General features: G+C 47.6%; 1 protein-coding gene across 1 annotated transcript in view; it reads right to left on the bottom strand.

The window, feature by feature from the left end:
• Positions 1 to 13,202, bottom strand: part of LOC138580938 (chymotrypsinogen B-like) — a 137,173-nt gene that overhangs the window by 66,675 nt on the left and 57,296 nt on the right. Inside the window, exon 2 of the mRNA XM_069651872.1 lies at positions 12,075 to 12,213. Coding sequence (XP_069507973.1) covers positions 12,075 to 12,213 — 139 coding nt within the window. The remainder of the gene's footprint in view (positions 1 to 12,074; positions 12,214 to 13,202) is intronic.

Here is a 13,202-nt window from a genome sequence, read left to right as displayed (position 1 = left end):
CACTCTCCCGCATGCGGCAGATCGTATCCACAGTATGAACACGATGAGACATTCCCTTGCGTCGTGGGCCCTTCACTTTTCTTTGGTGTCCATCTTGCCTTCCCCATGGCTGAGCGTCCTATAGCGTATGCCTCTTCCTCCTTCCTGGAGCGTGTAGCAGCGTCCATTTTCGCCCCTCTTGCCTCCGCCAGTTCGTACGCTCTCCCCATGTCCAGAATTTGCTGCAGAGTCAGTCCGGGCTCTCTTAGCACTTGTCTCCTCAGTTTACCTGAGCAGCAACCTTGCAGCAGTTGGTCACGAACCATTTCTTCCTCGTTGACCCATCTGCAGGAGCTCGCTAGTTGTCTCAGACGAGCGCAAAACTGGTCCAGTGATTCCTCTTCCAATTGTTTCTCCGCACCCATGACAAACCTGTCAAAGTCAGCATTCGCCATAGGAAGGAAGTGGTCACGGAAGGCTTGCTTGACCGCATCATAATTCGCTGCTGGAATATTGAGAGTGTCATAAATGCGTTGAACCTCGGTCCCTGCAGAATAGACCATGATGGCAATCTTTGCCTCATCTTCCGTTTCCCCCGAGGCTCTAAAAAACATTTCCAGCTTCTTAACCCATGTGATCCACTTTGGCCCTAACTTGGATGGGGGGCCCGTGGTGTCAAATTCAGGCATAGGAGCTAGAGTACTGTGCATTCTGCGAGGTATTGGGGCGACAGCATTTTCTCCTTCTTCTCCTTCTTCCCCCATAGTGTACTCACAGTGGTCCTTGTCTGGTAAGAGCTGAGGTAACTGGTGGTCTTCAGAGTGCAATCACACTCTCTTTCTTGTCTTTACCACAACCCTGTGGTGTCTGTGCTGTGGTGGTTCCAAAAATTTCTCTGGAGCAGTGCAGGAGGCAGATGGCGCACGAGCACCCTCTCGGGCCGCAACCACTGCACTCCACGTGTAGAGAAGAGAAAAAGACAATGGCCGCCGGTCGTGCGCGTGGGTCCGTGTGCATCCGATCAACACACACGCAGCAGCGTTCCTTCACTCCGATGCCGTCGGAGCGGAGGATGGCTCCGTGTCTGCCCTCGTCGCCAGAGTTATGGGCCTTAGGGCGTGCCGGGGCCTCGCTCGCACCCACACACACGCATGCATGCAGGCATACAGAGAGTGGATGCCGGAGACGTGTGTCTGCTCCGGCCGCCGGCGCGAACTGCCGGCGCACCGCCTTTAATATTCTCTGCGCATGCGCGAGCCTCGATGCGGCTCGCGCATGCGTATACAATTGAAATTGCCACGCAACAACATCTAGAAAGTACCCACTGAGGTATTACTGTGTTCTACTTGCCTGTGTCACTCACTTACAAAATATTCTTTTGCATAGATTCACATCTAAAAGGGTGCCCACTTGCCTGTGCCTCTCACTTGGAAACTATTCTTGTTACATTGATTTACATCTAGAGGGTGCCACTAAGATATCTCTGTGATTTACTTGCCTGCCTCACACTCTTATAATTATTCTTGCTAGCTTGACTCACATCTAGAAAGTGCCCACTGTGATAATACTGTGATTTATTTGCCTGGGCAGCACAATTAGAAACTGCTCTTGCTACATCGACTCGCAACAGGAAAGCGCACACTAAGATTTTACTGTATTTTACTTGCCTGTGCCGTTCTTAGAAAATGCCCAGTAAGATATTACTGTGTTCTACTTGCCTGTGCCGCTCACTTAGAATTTTTCTTGTTACAGCGATTCACATCTAGAATGTGCACACTGAGATAGTACTATGATTTATTTGCCTGTGCCGCACACCTAAAAATTGTTTAGGGTACACTGACTCACACCTAGAAATCCCACCTTGTGACAGTACTGCGTATACTGGCCTGCGTCCTCCTCTGGGGAACTGTGTTTTTAGACCTGTGTTGCATGCCTAAAATAATTTGTTAATATTGGACTCTGCCCCATCTATAGAGCTCCACTCTAGAATTCCCCATGCGTTAGGCCCTTTCTCCCTCCTGCCTGGTGGCCCTAGTGTAACGTGCTGCAACTGCAGCTAGACTTCCATTCTACTGTTTTCCTCTTTGAACCTCTGCCACCGTCCTGGTGCCCAGAATCTAGACACAGTTTCTACTTCTAAGGCCACTGCAACTTCATCAATCTCTAGGTGCTGCCCTTAACCTCCCCCCCCGGAATGGATATCCCAGCCCAACAAAGACTTCCTCTCCAACCCATCCTAAGCCTCCCTGCACCATACCCCCCCATAACTCGCCCCTTGCAGCGCATAACCCACACTCTAGCACCCAACTTCACTAACCCTGTTTATCCCCCCTCTTTTTGCAAACCACGTCCCCCCGTACAACGCCACACCCGGACGCCACCCGCCCGCTATCCCACCATCATCCCTCATCCAACTCAAAGATCAGAGGGGAAATCTGGTGCGCCAAACACCCGCCTCCTCAAATGCTCATCCCCCACACCTCATCCCTCCCAAACACATCAACATCCATTCTCCCTCTGGCATCTATTGAGAACACCCTCATACCCCCTGTCCATACACCATGCCCACTATCGAATTCACAAGCCAGATGAGCTCTCTGGTGCTCCAAACAGCACAAATCAACTTCCACTACCTCACCATCGTTGTGGCCACCCTCTCATCCTACCTCCCATGCCACCCTCTCCCTTAACCCCTTCTCGACGCCCACCAACAGATCACCCCCTTCATATCCCTTCCCTTCTCTGAAAGTAGCTTATCTCGCCCTTGCTAGAATGTAGTCTCTTCTCCCTCCCCCTCTGACCTTCCAACCCTATCTCACACTCCTATGCCACCAAAACCCACAAAACACCAGAAATGCGAATGGTCTTCTCCCTTGACCCTCCACTCCTCACCACTTCTGCTTCAGTCCAACCTCCCAGCCTCTCCCTCCTCTACTCTCAGACACTCTCATCTCCCAGTTTCCACCCCCTTGCTCTTGACTTCTCACCCAGTACACCTAAACCCCCAACGACCGCCAGGCTCAATCCAAAAACCACCCACCTAAACCCCCACACCTCATATGATCCACTCTGTACCCTCCCAACTCCCCCTGACCCACCTCTCATCTCTCACATTCCTACCTCCGCCTGCCTACTCTTCCCACCCCCCCCAATCGATGTTACCCTCTCACCTGACAATCAAAGTCCACAGGCATCCAGCCTTCCCCCCTACCCCTCCTCAACCGGTCTCAACCACCCTAAATGATCCTACTACACCCACCTCCCCTTCAGGCACCCATGTCACCCGTGTCTGCCGAACTCCCCCTGCGATGAGCATCACGAAAACCACTTCCCCTCACAAAGTCACATGCATCCTTTTTAATGCCCGCCCCGTAGCAAAAAATATACACAGCATCTTTGACCTCCTATCATCTGACAATCCCGACCTAATTTGTATCACTGAAACCTGGTTCTCTGAAGACTTTGCCCCAGTAGCGCACAAAGCCTACCCCATGGCTACTCGCTTATTACCCACAATAGACCCTGCGGCGGTGGCGAAGTAGCAATCCTCTTCAAACCCCATTTCTCTGTCTCACTCGTCAAATCCCAGACATCCAATGCCTCCTGTGAATCCTTTCTGGTAAAACTCTTGTTACCATTGTCCTTCACCCATAGCTTCCTACTAATCTACAGACCCCCTGGACATGACAGACATTTTGCCAACAATCTTTGTCACTCAATAGCTACCATTCAGGTAAATCATCCTTCTCTTATACTCCTGGGAGATTTCAATATCTGGTTCGATATGCCCAACAACCCCATTAATCATCCGCTGGTTGACAGTCTTGATGCGCTCACTCACTCAACATACCACTCAACCCACTCAGGTGGGCACCCCCCTGCTGCAATTTCCAGCTCCCATGACCTGGTTTATATATCCTGTCCCAAACCACTCATCTGGACCGACCACTTTGCCATCCCTTTCTCTATCCACACAACTGCCCCTCCTCCTACATCTCCCCGGGCCCCCTCCCCTGAGCTCAAATGCTGGAACAAAGTCAAGGTCCTTCCCGACCTAGCTGAAGCTCTGCTTCTCCATCCCCCTGCTACGCTGCCCTGTGATAGATCAATAACCATAGATTCCTTCGACTCCTGGCTTAACGACTCACTAATTCCTCTCACCCCCTTGCGGCCCGAACCTTCGTGCAAAGGACCGTCCCCCAAATGGTTCACGCCCCACCTGAAGAATGTCAAAAAACAAAATAATCTGAAAGGCCAAAAAAGCCTATTACAATAAATGAATTCTCAAGTGTGGCACCCGCAGCAAAGAACTCCACATGAACATATCGGAATTCTAGAAACCTACCTGCACCTCTGCCCAATCCATCCCCACACAATCACTCTGCGACACCCTCTCCCTTCATTTAATCAACACCGCACTTGACAAGATGGCAACCCTCAACACCAAACTGTCCTTGCTCTCCCCTTTCCCCGACCCCTCCTGATCCCACTGCCCCAACGCTCACTTTACCCATCTTCGACTCCTTCAAACCCATCTCCAGAGATGAGTTCCTTGACCTACTTTCAGCCAGCAAACTCTCCGGGTTGCTCCTCGACACCTGCCCTGCCTCCATCATGAAAGAAATATTCTCCTCTACCTGCGCAGGAGAACATGCGAGGGCCGTATTAAATGACTCCCTCACCTCTGACATCTTCCCTGAAGCCTTCAAAGTAGCGCATGTCAAGCCACTTCTAAAAAAGGCATCCCTTGGCCCCCTTGATCCCAAAAATTACAAGCTGATCTCCAACACCAGATTTCTTACAAAACTCATTGACCAGACTGCATACAACAATCTCCTCAACCCCGCACTATCAGGCTTCAGACCATGACATGGAACTAAAACCATGCTGATCTCGATCTGGGATGATCTCAAGGTCACTGCACACTCTGAGGGCTGTGCAGCACTGATTCTCCTTGATCTCTCCACAGCCTTTGACACGGTTAACCATTCAATCCTCCTTGACCGCCTCCACTCCTTAGGAATCCATGGCACAGCTCTGAAATTGATTGCCTCCTTCCATTGCAATAGGAAACAAATAGCTCTCCTCGCCCCTTTTGTCTCAACTGCTTGATCGGTGAACACTGGAGTACCCCAAGGTGCATGCCTATCTGCTCTGCTGCTCAACCTCTATCTGACCACTCTACCAGGAATTTTCCACATGCACAACCTCTCCTGTTACAATTACGCTGATGATACAGAAATTATCCTAAGAATCCCCGAGACAAGCACCAACCCTCATCCCGACCTTGAAGCCTGTCTCCAGGATATTGACCGATGGATGACAAAAAACCACCTTCTTTTGAACCGTGATAAAACCGAAATCATGGTGTGCAGCAATACTGCCCTTCTCCCACATCTGCTCCCTTTGCCCCCTTCCCTCGGCCCTCCTCCCCGCCCATCTGATACAGTCAAAAACCCAGGCTGCACTATGGACTCAGGCCTAACCCACTCCCGTCAGATTAACGTGTCAAAATGATGTCACTACCACCTCAAACTTCTCAGACGCATTTTTCCCTACTTCTCCTACCTCAACAGACTTGCCGCAGTCATGTCTATTGCGATGTCGAGACTGGACTATGCCAACTCCCTATACCTGGGAGCACCGTCATACCAACTCAACAAACTCCAAAACGCAGCTGCAAAACTGCTCCTCGTCCTTGGACACAGAGACCACATCTTACTCACTCTACAAACCCTCCACTGACTCCCAGTTCGACGAAGGGCCACCTTCAAGACCCTATACATCACCCATCGAGCAGTGCACAAGACCGGCCCAACGTACCTACAAGAGAAGATAAAACCCTACCTCCCATCTTGCACTCTTAAGATCAAGCACTGTCCTCTTTCTAGTGATTCCTACCTCTAACTCTGTCAGAATCGGAGGACCCGCCTTCTCAACCTTGGCCCCAACTCTGTGGAACTCACTCCCCCCACATATTCGACACACCCACTACTATATGACCTTCCATAAAGCTCTAAAAATGTGGCTCTTTGCAGAATGCCGACTATGACCATCTGAGGCGATTAAGACCTGCAACCAGATGACAAATGTTCAATGAGATTCAGGTACTGACGCCACTGAATACGCTTCCTAAATCCTTATTAAACAAACGCACACTCAAAATCCGGAATAGCAAGCTCCTTAGATTATAACTCCACCCAAACACTCTCCTCTCACATCACTATGCTTACTCTCTACTAACACACAATTAGAGTGCAGCTACACCCCTCGATCAATTTCGGCCTAGCTTCCCACATATGAACATTACTCCACAAACACGTCATCATTCTAATAAAATGCAGCTACATCCCATGAATACCGGCCTAGCTGCACACATAAGCGTCCTACACAGGCCTGACGCAGCCAGAACCCAGTCTTGATGTCCATCCTCCAGACTGCACACATTCAACTGATATCAAATACCACCACACCTAATACTAGACTGCAGCAACCATTAGGCAATTGCATCGGCTACCCACATAACTGGTGCACCCAAGCACCCTTTGACACCTTACTCTCTCAACTGACCTACACCAAGGTCCCCAAGGGCGTTCAACCTACCAGCGATTTGTGGTCATACCAATGATATATAGATGCTATATAAATGCCAAATAACATAACATAAATAAATACAAATACAAAATACAAATGAAGAACACCAAGTCAGGCGTGGTTCTCGAGTCCTGGCTGGCTGCTTGTGGAGGTTAGCTAAGCATGTGAGAAGCCAGTACCTGCTGCTATGTTGTTGAGACTGCATGAAAGTGAAATCTAACTCGACGCACCATGTGCGGTGGATCTCCACTTTGCTTTGGGCTGAGAAAGCGCAAAAGATCTTGCAGTGGCAAGAGTCTTTGCTAAGTGAGCAGTGCCATGATCATTTGCTGGGTGAATGGGATGGGGTCCCCTCCTGGGCCCCACTGAGGGCCCCAGTGCAGGTGCATTAGTTGACCAGTTAAGCTTTTCAGACCTAATCCGAGGGTCGTACCATGGATTTATGGGCCCTGAGTTAAAGGCCTGGGCTCAGCGAGGACGTTTAACAAGGTATATGGGCCTATAAGGCCTGGTACGGTCTGGTGGTCATCTCTGTAAAGCTTTTATAGCCGGTGTCGCTCTTTAAATGTATGGTGTATATTCAATGTTAAAGATGTTGTCATCAACAATATCGTGCTGCTGGTAGCCTTCAAAACAACCTGCAGGCTGTACCATTTCTTATAACCTGCAAATTGTCCAATGAGAATGGACAATAGGGTTATATTATTTATTAATATAAAATCACAGGAAAAGCAATGTATTTTTGGCGCAAAATCCCATTACAGATTTTACCTTTGATAACAGAGCAGAAGACATGGGTCCTTTACAATGTGATTCAAGAATGTGCCTTGAAGACCATAAATTGCAGGAAAAGGTGGAACATAAACCAGGGACGAGGACAGGACAGAATGACATAGGAACGGGATGGTGGAGAAAGTGCTGTAGGGTTGTTCGTGAAGGGTAGGGAGAGAGAAAAACAGGGTGCTGCAGTAGCGTAGAGTGCTAGGAAACTGGTTCTTCAGAAAGGAGACCTTTGAGATTGGATTTAAATAGTGGTAGAGTTCCAGTAGTAGACAGAGGGAGAGTAAGAGCGTCCCACAGTAGTGGAGCGAAGAGAGAGAGAGAGAGAGCGTGGAAACAAGAGGGAGCGCAGGAGGCTCGAGCAAGAGGAGCCTAGGGAGTGAGATGAGCAGATGGGTAGGATGGGGTGAGTGCCTGAATAGTTTTGAGGCTGATGAGATGATGTTTATACTTAGCTTTTTGTTTCATAGATAGCCAGTCAACCTGGCGACGGGCAGAGGAGGTAGAGTTCAAATGAGAAAGGTTGAAAAGCATGTGCAGACTGTGAAGTTGAGGACTTTGTCCAAGTGGAGAAAAAAGCATAGTTGGGAAGGTCATAGAGGAGACTGGCACAGTAGTCAGATCTAGAAAGGAATAGGGAGGAGATTAGCTCTTTAGCAGTATTGAACTGAAGAAAATGATGAACTTTTCTGATATTAAGGAGGTTGAGTCTAGCTGCAGTGGCAGATTTGAAGATGAAGTCATGTGATGGGTCAACGATGTCACCAAGGTTACGAGCAGAAGCAGATTAAGGAAGCTAGAAGAGAGGAAGAGGAGGAGAGAGAGAAACAGGCTGTTTGGCTGGTAAGTAGAGAACTTCAGTCTTAGAGGGGTTGAGCATGAGTGAGTGAGACGTCATCCAATATTTGATGGCAGGGAGACAGTTTGACATTTTTTACAACAGCTCGCCAGATAAGGAATGAAAGTAAACGAAGATCTGGGTGTTGTCAGCGAAGAGTTGATAGGAGAAGCCGTAAGAGGAGACCAGGTGCCATAAGCTGCAGTATAGAGAGTGAAGAGAAGTGGACCAAGGTCAGACATGTGGGGAACTACAACAGTAAGGAGGTGAGTGGGGGGTGAGGATGTTCCATGACACCTGAAAGTGTCTGGAGCTAAGTGATGAAGCAAACCATGCAAGGGCCTGCCAAGGGGAGATAATGTACAGAGAAAGTCAAAATTGTCAACAGTATCGAAAGTAGTAGAGATGTTGAGCAGAATAAGAATAGGTGAAAGGTTTGCATGCCGAGAGAAAGAGATGAAGTTGCTGTCGTTGAGGAGAGATGTCTCAGTAGAATGCAGAGGCTGAAATCCAGATTGAAGCGGGTCCCAGAGGTTGTAAGTATCAAGGGACTCAGTGAGCCGATTGAATACTACTCGCTGTAGGATTTTGGAATATTGTGGTAGAGGAGAGACAGGGCAAAAGTTGGCAGGACAGTTAGGATGTAGACCAGGCTTCTTAAGGAGAGGGATGTCAGTAGCTGTCTTATAGGATGACGGAAAAGAGGCATTGTCAAGAGAGGAGTTGAAGAGGGAATTAAGATGTGAAGCATAGCTGGTAGTTATGTGCTTCACAATGTGCGGGGATAGACGGCCAGTGAGGGCACAGGAAGGGTTAACTTTGAGGAGTAGGGCAATAATCTCAACAGGGTTCGTGGGGGCAAAGGAAGACATAGTAGCGGGAGAGGATGGTAGGAGTGGTGGAGTAAGAGAAGGGGATTGAAGGTGATTAACAAGGATATCGTCAATGTAAGACATTTTTGACATAAAGTAGAAAGCAAGATCATTTACAGAAAGAGTTGAGGAGTTGGAGGTGGGTCTAGGAGGTGAGAGAATGAAGTTGAGAGAGTTTTGGGGGTGCCTAGGTTGGGAGGATTGAGACAAAATGAGAGAGATAGAAGTAATGTTTGTCAAAGTCAAGAGTAGAGGAATAGTTTTGAAGAGCAGTGAGATACAGTTGGAGATCAGAAGAGTGTCTTGACCTTTGCCAAGTGCAAAGCTTTTTTCGCACTGTTGTTTTCAGAGTGCGAAGGAAAGGTGTAATCCAGAACCATGGAGGGGAGGATTTAGGTGTGAATGTGGTCAGAGGGTACTGAGAGGAAATTGGGGCATAAAGAGCAGTGTTAAAGTTATTGAAGGCTTCTTCAGTGCATGAAAAGATGAGTTAGCATAGAATGAGAGGGTGGTGTAGGTCAGAGAGGTCGTCAGGGAGTTTGGAGGAGGGAAACTTTCACGAGAAAGTGAGGAAGAAGTAGGAGCAGAAATTGAGGCAAAGATCGTAGTGTGATCAGAGGGAGAAGGAGCAATGGAGTTATTAGAGGCGGAAAGTTGAGAGGAGATGAGCATAAGGTCAAGGGAGTTTCCATTTGAATGGGTAGTGTGAGAAACCTGAGGGTATTCTCACTCCTAGAACCCTTGGATCCTCTGCGCAGGTGGCCAGGGAAAGGTAATTGCTCTTGGATCTCGACCCTGGGGGCGGAGAAGCGAGAGAGGATCACCTGAGTGGAGGTCCTTGGGGACTGGGAGTCGGGTCCCCTTGGGTGAGACATGTTATCTCCCTTTCCTCAGTGACAACCAATCAACCCTTCCCCAAACTTTATGGGCTATGAAGCCAGCTCCCTTCATTTATCTATAATTGACACTTGACCATACTGGGGGGACGAAGAAGAGGAAACTAAGAGCAATGAAGACTATTCTCTTTTACCATTCTAGTACTGGGACAAGGAAGCTGCCTGCTACGAGCAGTGAAGGTCAGGCATGTCCCTTTAATTGTGGTCAGTCAAGGCTCATTGGTCATCCACACCTGAGGCCTGTTAAATGGCTGCAGGTGTGTAAAGAGAGCCCAACCTAGTGGCAAAGGGGAACGACAGGAGAAGGACCAAGAGGTCAGTGAATGCAGTGAAAAAACCTACAGCGTGGCCTGGGATTTGGAACTCCCTGGAGCAGAACGAAGAAGGTGAAGGGAGTCGTGCTGGGAGGCTGTCCCTTTCCTTCCTGCTTGAAGTGCTAGTTCCTCTGTGGTGGAGGATCATCACAGAAGTGTTTGAGGGGCAGGAACTGGAACCCCCGACACTGAAGGCAGAAGGCTGTGTGATCCACGATGCAGCCCAAACTCTTAAAGCGACCAGTGAATTTCTGGTGATTGAGAAACCCGGGGGAATGCGTGTGTGAACTCTTGATTTTCTGAATATTGTTTATCTGAGTGGTTGCGTGCTTTGGAAGATAAACATTTTCGAAAGCAAACCCTCTGATCCTTTTCATTGTTAAATACCAAACCGATGGGGTATCTTGTATCGGAGTGGTCACGTGCGTCAGAATAGCACATTATCGAAAGTCTCTGACACCTTTAATTTTCATTCATCAACCAGATGGGAATACTTTGAAGCGGAGTGTTGTGTGACGAGAAACATGTTTTTGAAGGTCTACGAACATTGAACAATACTATTGAAGTGAAAGAACAAATATTAAAAAATAGATTAAGTGAAAATAAACCATCAGCCAGAGGCGAACTATTGAATATCGACCAACCTGAAGACCAACCTGAATTAAAACTTTGCTACCAAACGAAAGCCTTTGGAACCCAAAAAGGGGACAGAAACTCTACAATCGAGCACACCATTATATAAATGTTGAATTAACATTATAAACCAATCATTATTTGTTGAAGCGCTAAAAGGAATATAACTCTGAACAAACCACAGCATGCTGAAATCTAATGTGACTTTTAAAGAACACACAAAGGAACTGAAGCCTGATTTACAGCAATATGTTCGACCTGTATTCAAGCTGCAAATTATCTAAACCAACATTTATTATTGAACTGTGTCACTCAAAGGGAAACCATGAGCCTTATCCAGGAATATTTCATTTTTTAACTGTGTTACTTGACACTTGGAGAGGGAAACTCTGAGTCCGGACCGGGAGCATTTCCCCTCTCCAAGGTTGTTTGAACTATGCAACTTGGAACTTGGGGAAGGGAACCCCGAGTTCTGACTTGGGGGGGAAGGAAACCCTGAGACCTGAATAAGACTATTGCATCCTAAATCTAAGAAAGGAAACTTTGAGACTTTTAATGGGGAACCGTTTTATACTTGGGGAAGGGAGCTGAAAGGAAGCCGTGAGGTAGAAGAAGGAGGGGGAGGTTGAAGTCACCAAAGACAATGAGGTGGTGATCGGGATGGAGAGAGTCAATTAGTTGGGAGAAGTGGTTGAATAATTGACCTACCAGACCAGGTGGCCAGTAGACAGAGATAATATGTATGCCATAGGGGGCAGTGATTGTGGAGAAGGTGCATTTGGATGAGGGAGAATTAGCAGGAGATAGGGGAGGAGGAGCGATAGGAAGTTTGGAGGATGAAAACAGTCCTACACCACCACTGCTGCCAGTGGGGAGGGGAGAGTGAGTGAAGGTGTAGGCAGGGTCATAAAGGGCAGCAAGGGTTGCAGAGTCAGAGGGAGAGATCCAGGTAATTATATGGTAGGTGCGGCCTTAGACTGTGACAAAATAAGTCACTCGTCAGATCTATGTCACTAAAAAGGGTCTCTAAAACACTGACAAGCCTGAGGCACAGTGCCTCAACTATTCAGTCCGTACATCCCCAATCCTGATGTGGGACTAACTCAGTCTCAATGCTGGCCTTTCAGAGGTAGTGCTTAAAACAGGGTTGCTGGTTTTAGCTCCTTACTTCTTGAAGCAGCTGGCGCTGGACAAAACCCAGTTGGATGCGACAAGGGCCCCACCACACTGATGAATTTCTTTCCACTGGATGCTGGCCTGCCATGGCGTGGAGGTCAGGAGGCAGTACACCCTTGGGGGGCTGAGCGCTGCAAAGAAAAAAGGCACAGCTTTAGGTATTTGGTAAACAATGTTTTGTCAGCTAGTTGTGCTACTCCTTCTCCCAAAATAAGAGATACAACCAGCAGTAGGGTACACTTTTCAGATATGGTAGCTCACACAGTCTAGGCCTGTGAGACAGCTCAGTGGTTTAAGCACTTGCCCAAGACAACTGTGTTCAGCCTGTAAAATACAGGCTCAAATCGTAACATAGCCAACTCATACAGTCATTGTTATATGGTTGTCAAATTCTATTGCAGGAACAGAGAATATTTATTATGTCTATTTCCTCTTTATCTACTCATCCAACAGAAAAGAAAATATCCATAAAACATCAAGTTTTTAACATGAACGAATGAAGATACAGCTGGAGTTATGAGCCATGAAGCACCAATTACAATGATCCACCAGGTAGAAGTAGCCTCTTCCTTAGGCATTATCCTCTTTTGTGCAACTCATGAGAAGTTAAGTATGGTTTATAGTCAAAATGTCGAAAAAAAATGTCGACAAACAAAAATGTCGAAAAGAAAATATCGAAAATAATAATGTCGACATCCTATACTTATAATGTAAAAAGTCATTTTTTTCGAAAAAAAAATGTCGACAAAAAAAATGTCACTTAAAACTATCAACACCTCACCGTTAAGTATAATGCCCTGATTACATACTGGTAATCATCATTGCTCAAGTGCATAACTTACTCATCCCAAACTATATAACCGAGTATGGACTTTTCCCCTGGATGAGATCCATGGAGCGACCTCTAGTGGTAAAAGGATAGGGGTAAGGCGCCGGCGGAGCAGACCCACCCAATGTTAGTATGTCACCCTGTCCAGCAGGTGCATTAGGAAAATGAGCTTCCCAGCTATCTGTGTTTTGCTGGCTGACTGAAGAAAGGAGTCCTTAGAGTCGGTGGTGCAAAAGGCGGTTCTTTGCTAATATGGCGTGTTTAATGACATGGTCACATTGTCTAGCAACA

This window comes from Ambystoma mexicanum, chromosome 3p, assembly GCF_040938575.1.
Source record: "Ambystoma mexicanum isolate Mex_15411 chromosome 3p, UKY_AmexF1_1, whole genome shotgun sequence".
Classification (NCBI taxonomy): Eukaryota; Metazoa; Chordata; class Amphibia; order Caudata; family Ambystomatidae; genus Ambystoma; species Ambystoma mexicanum.
This window is presented reverse-complemented; position numbering and strand designations above follow the sequence as displayed.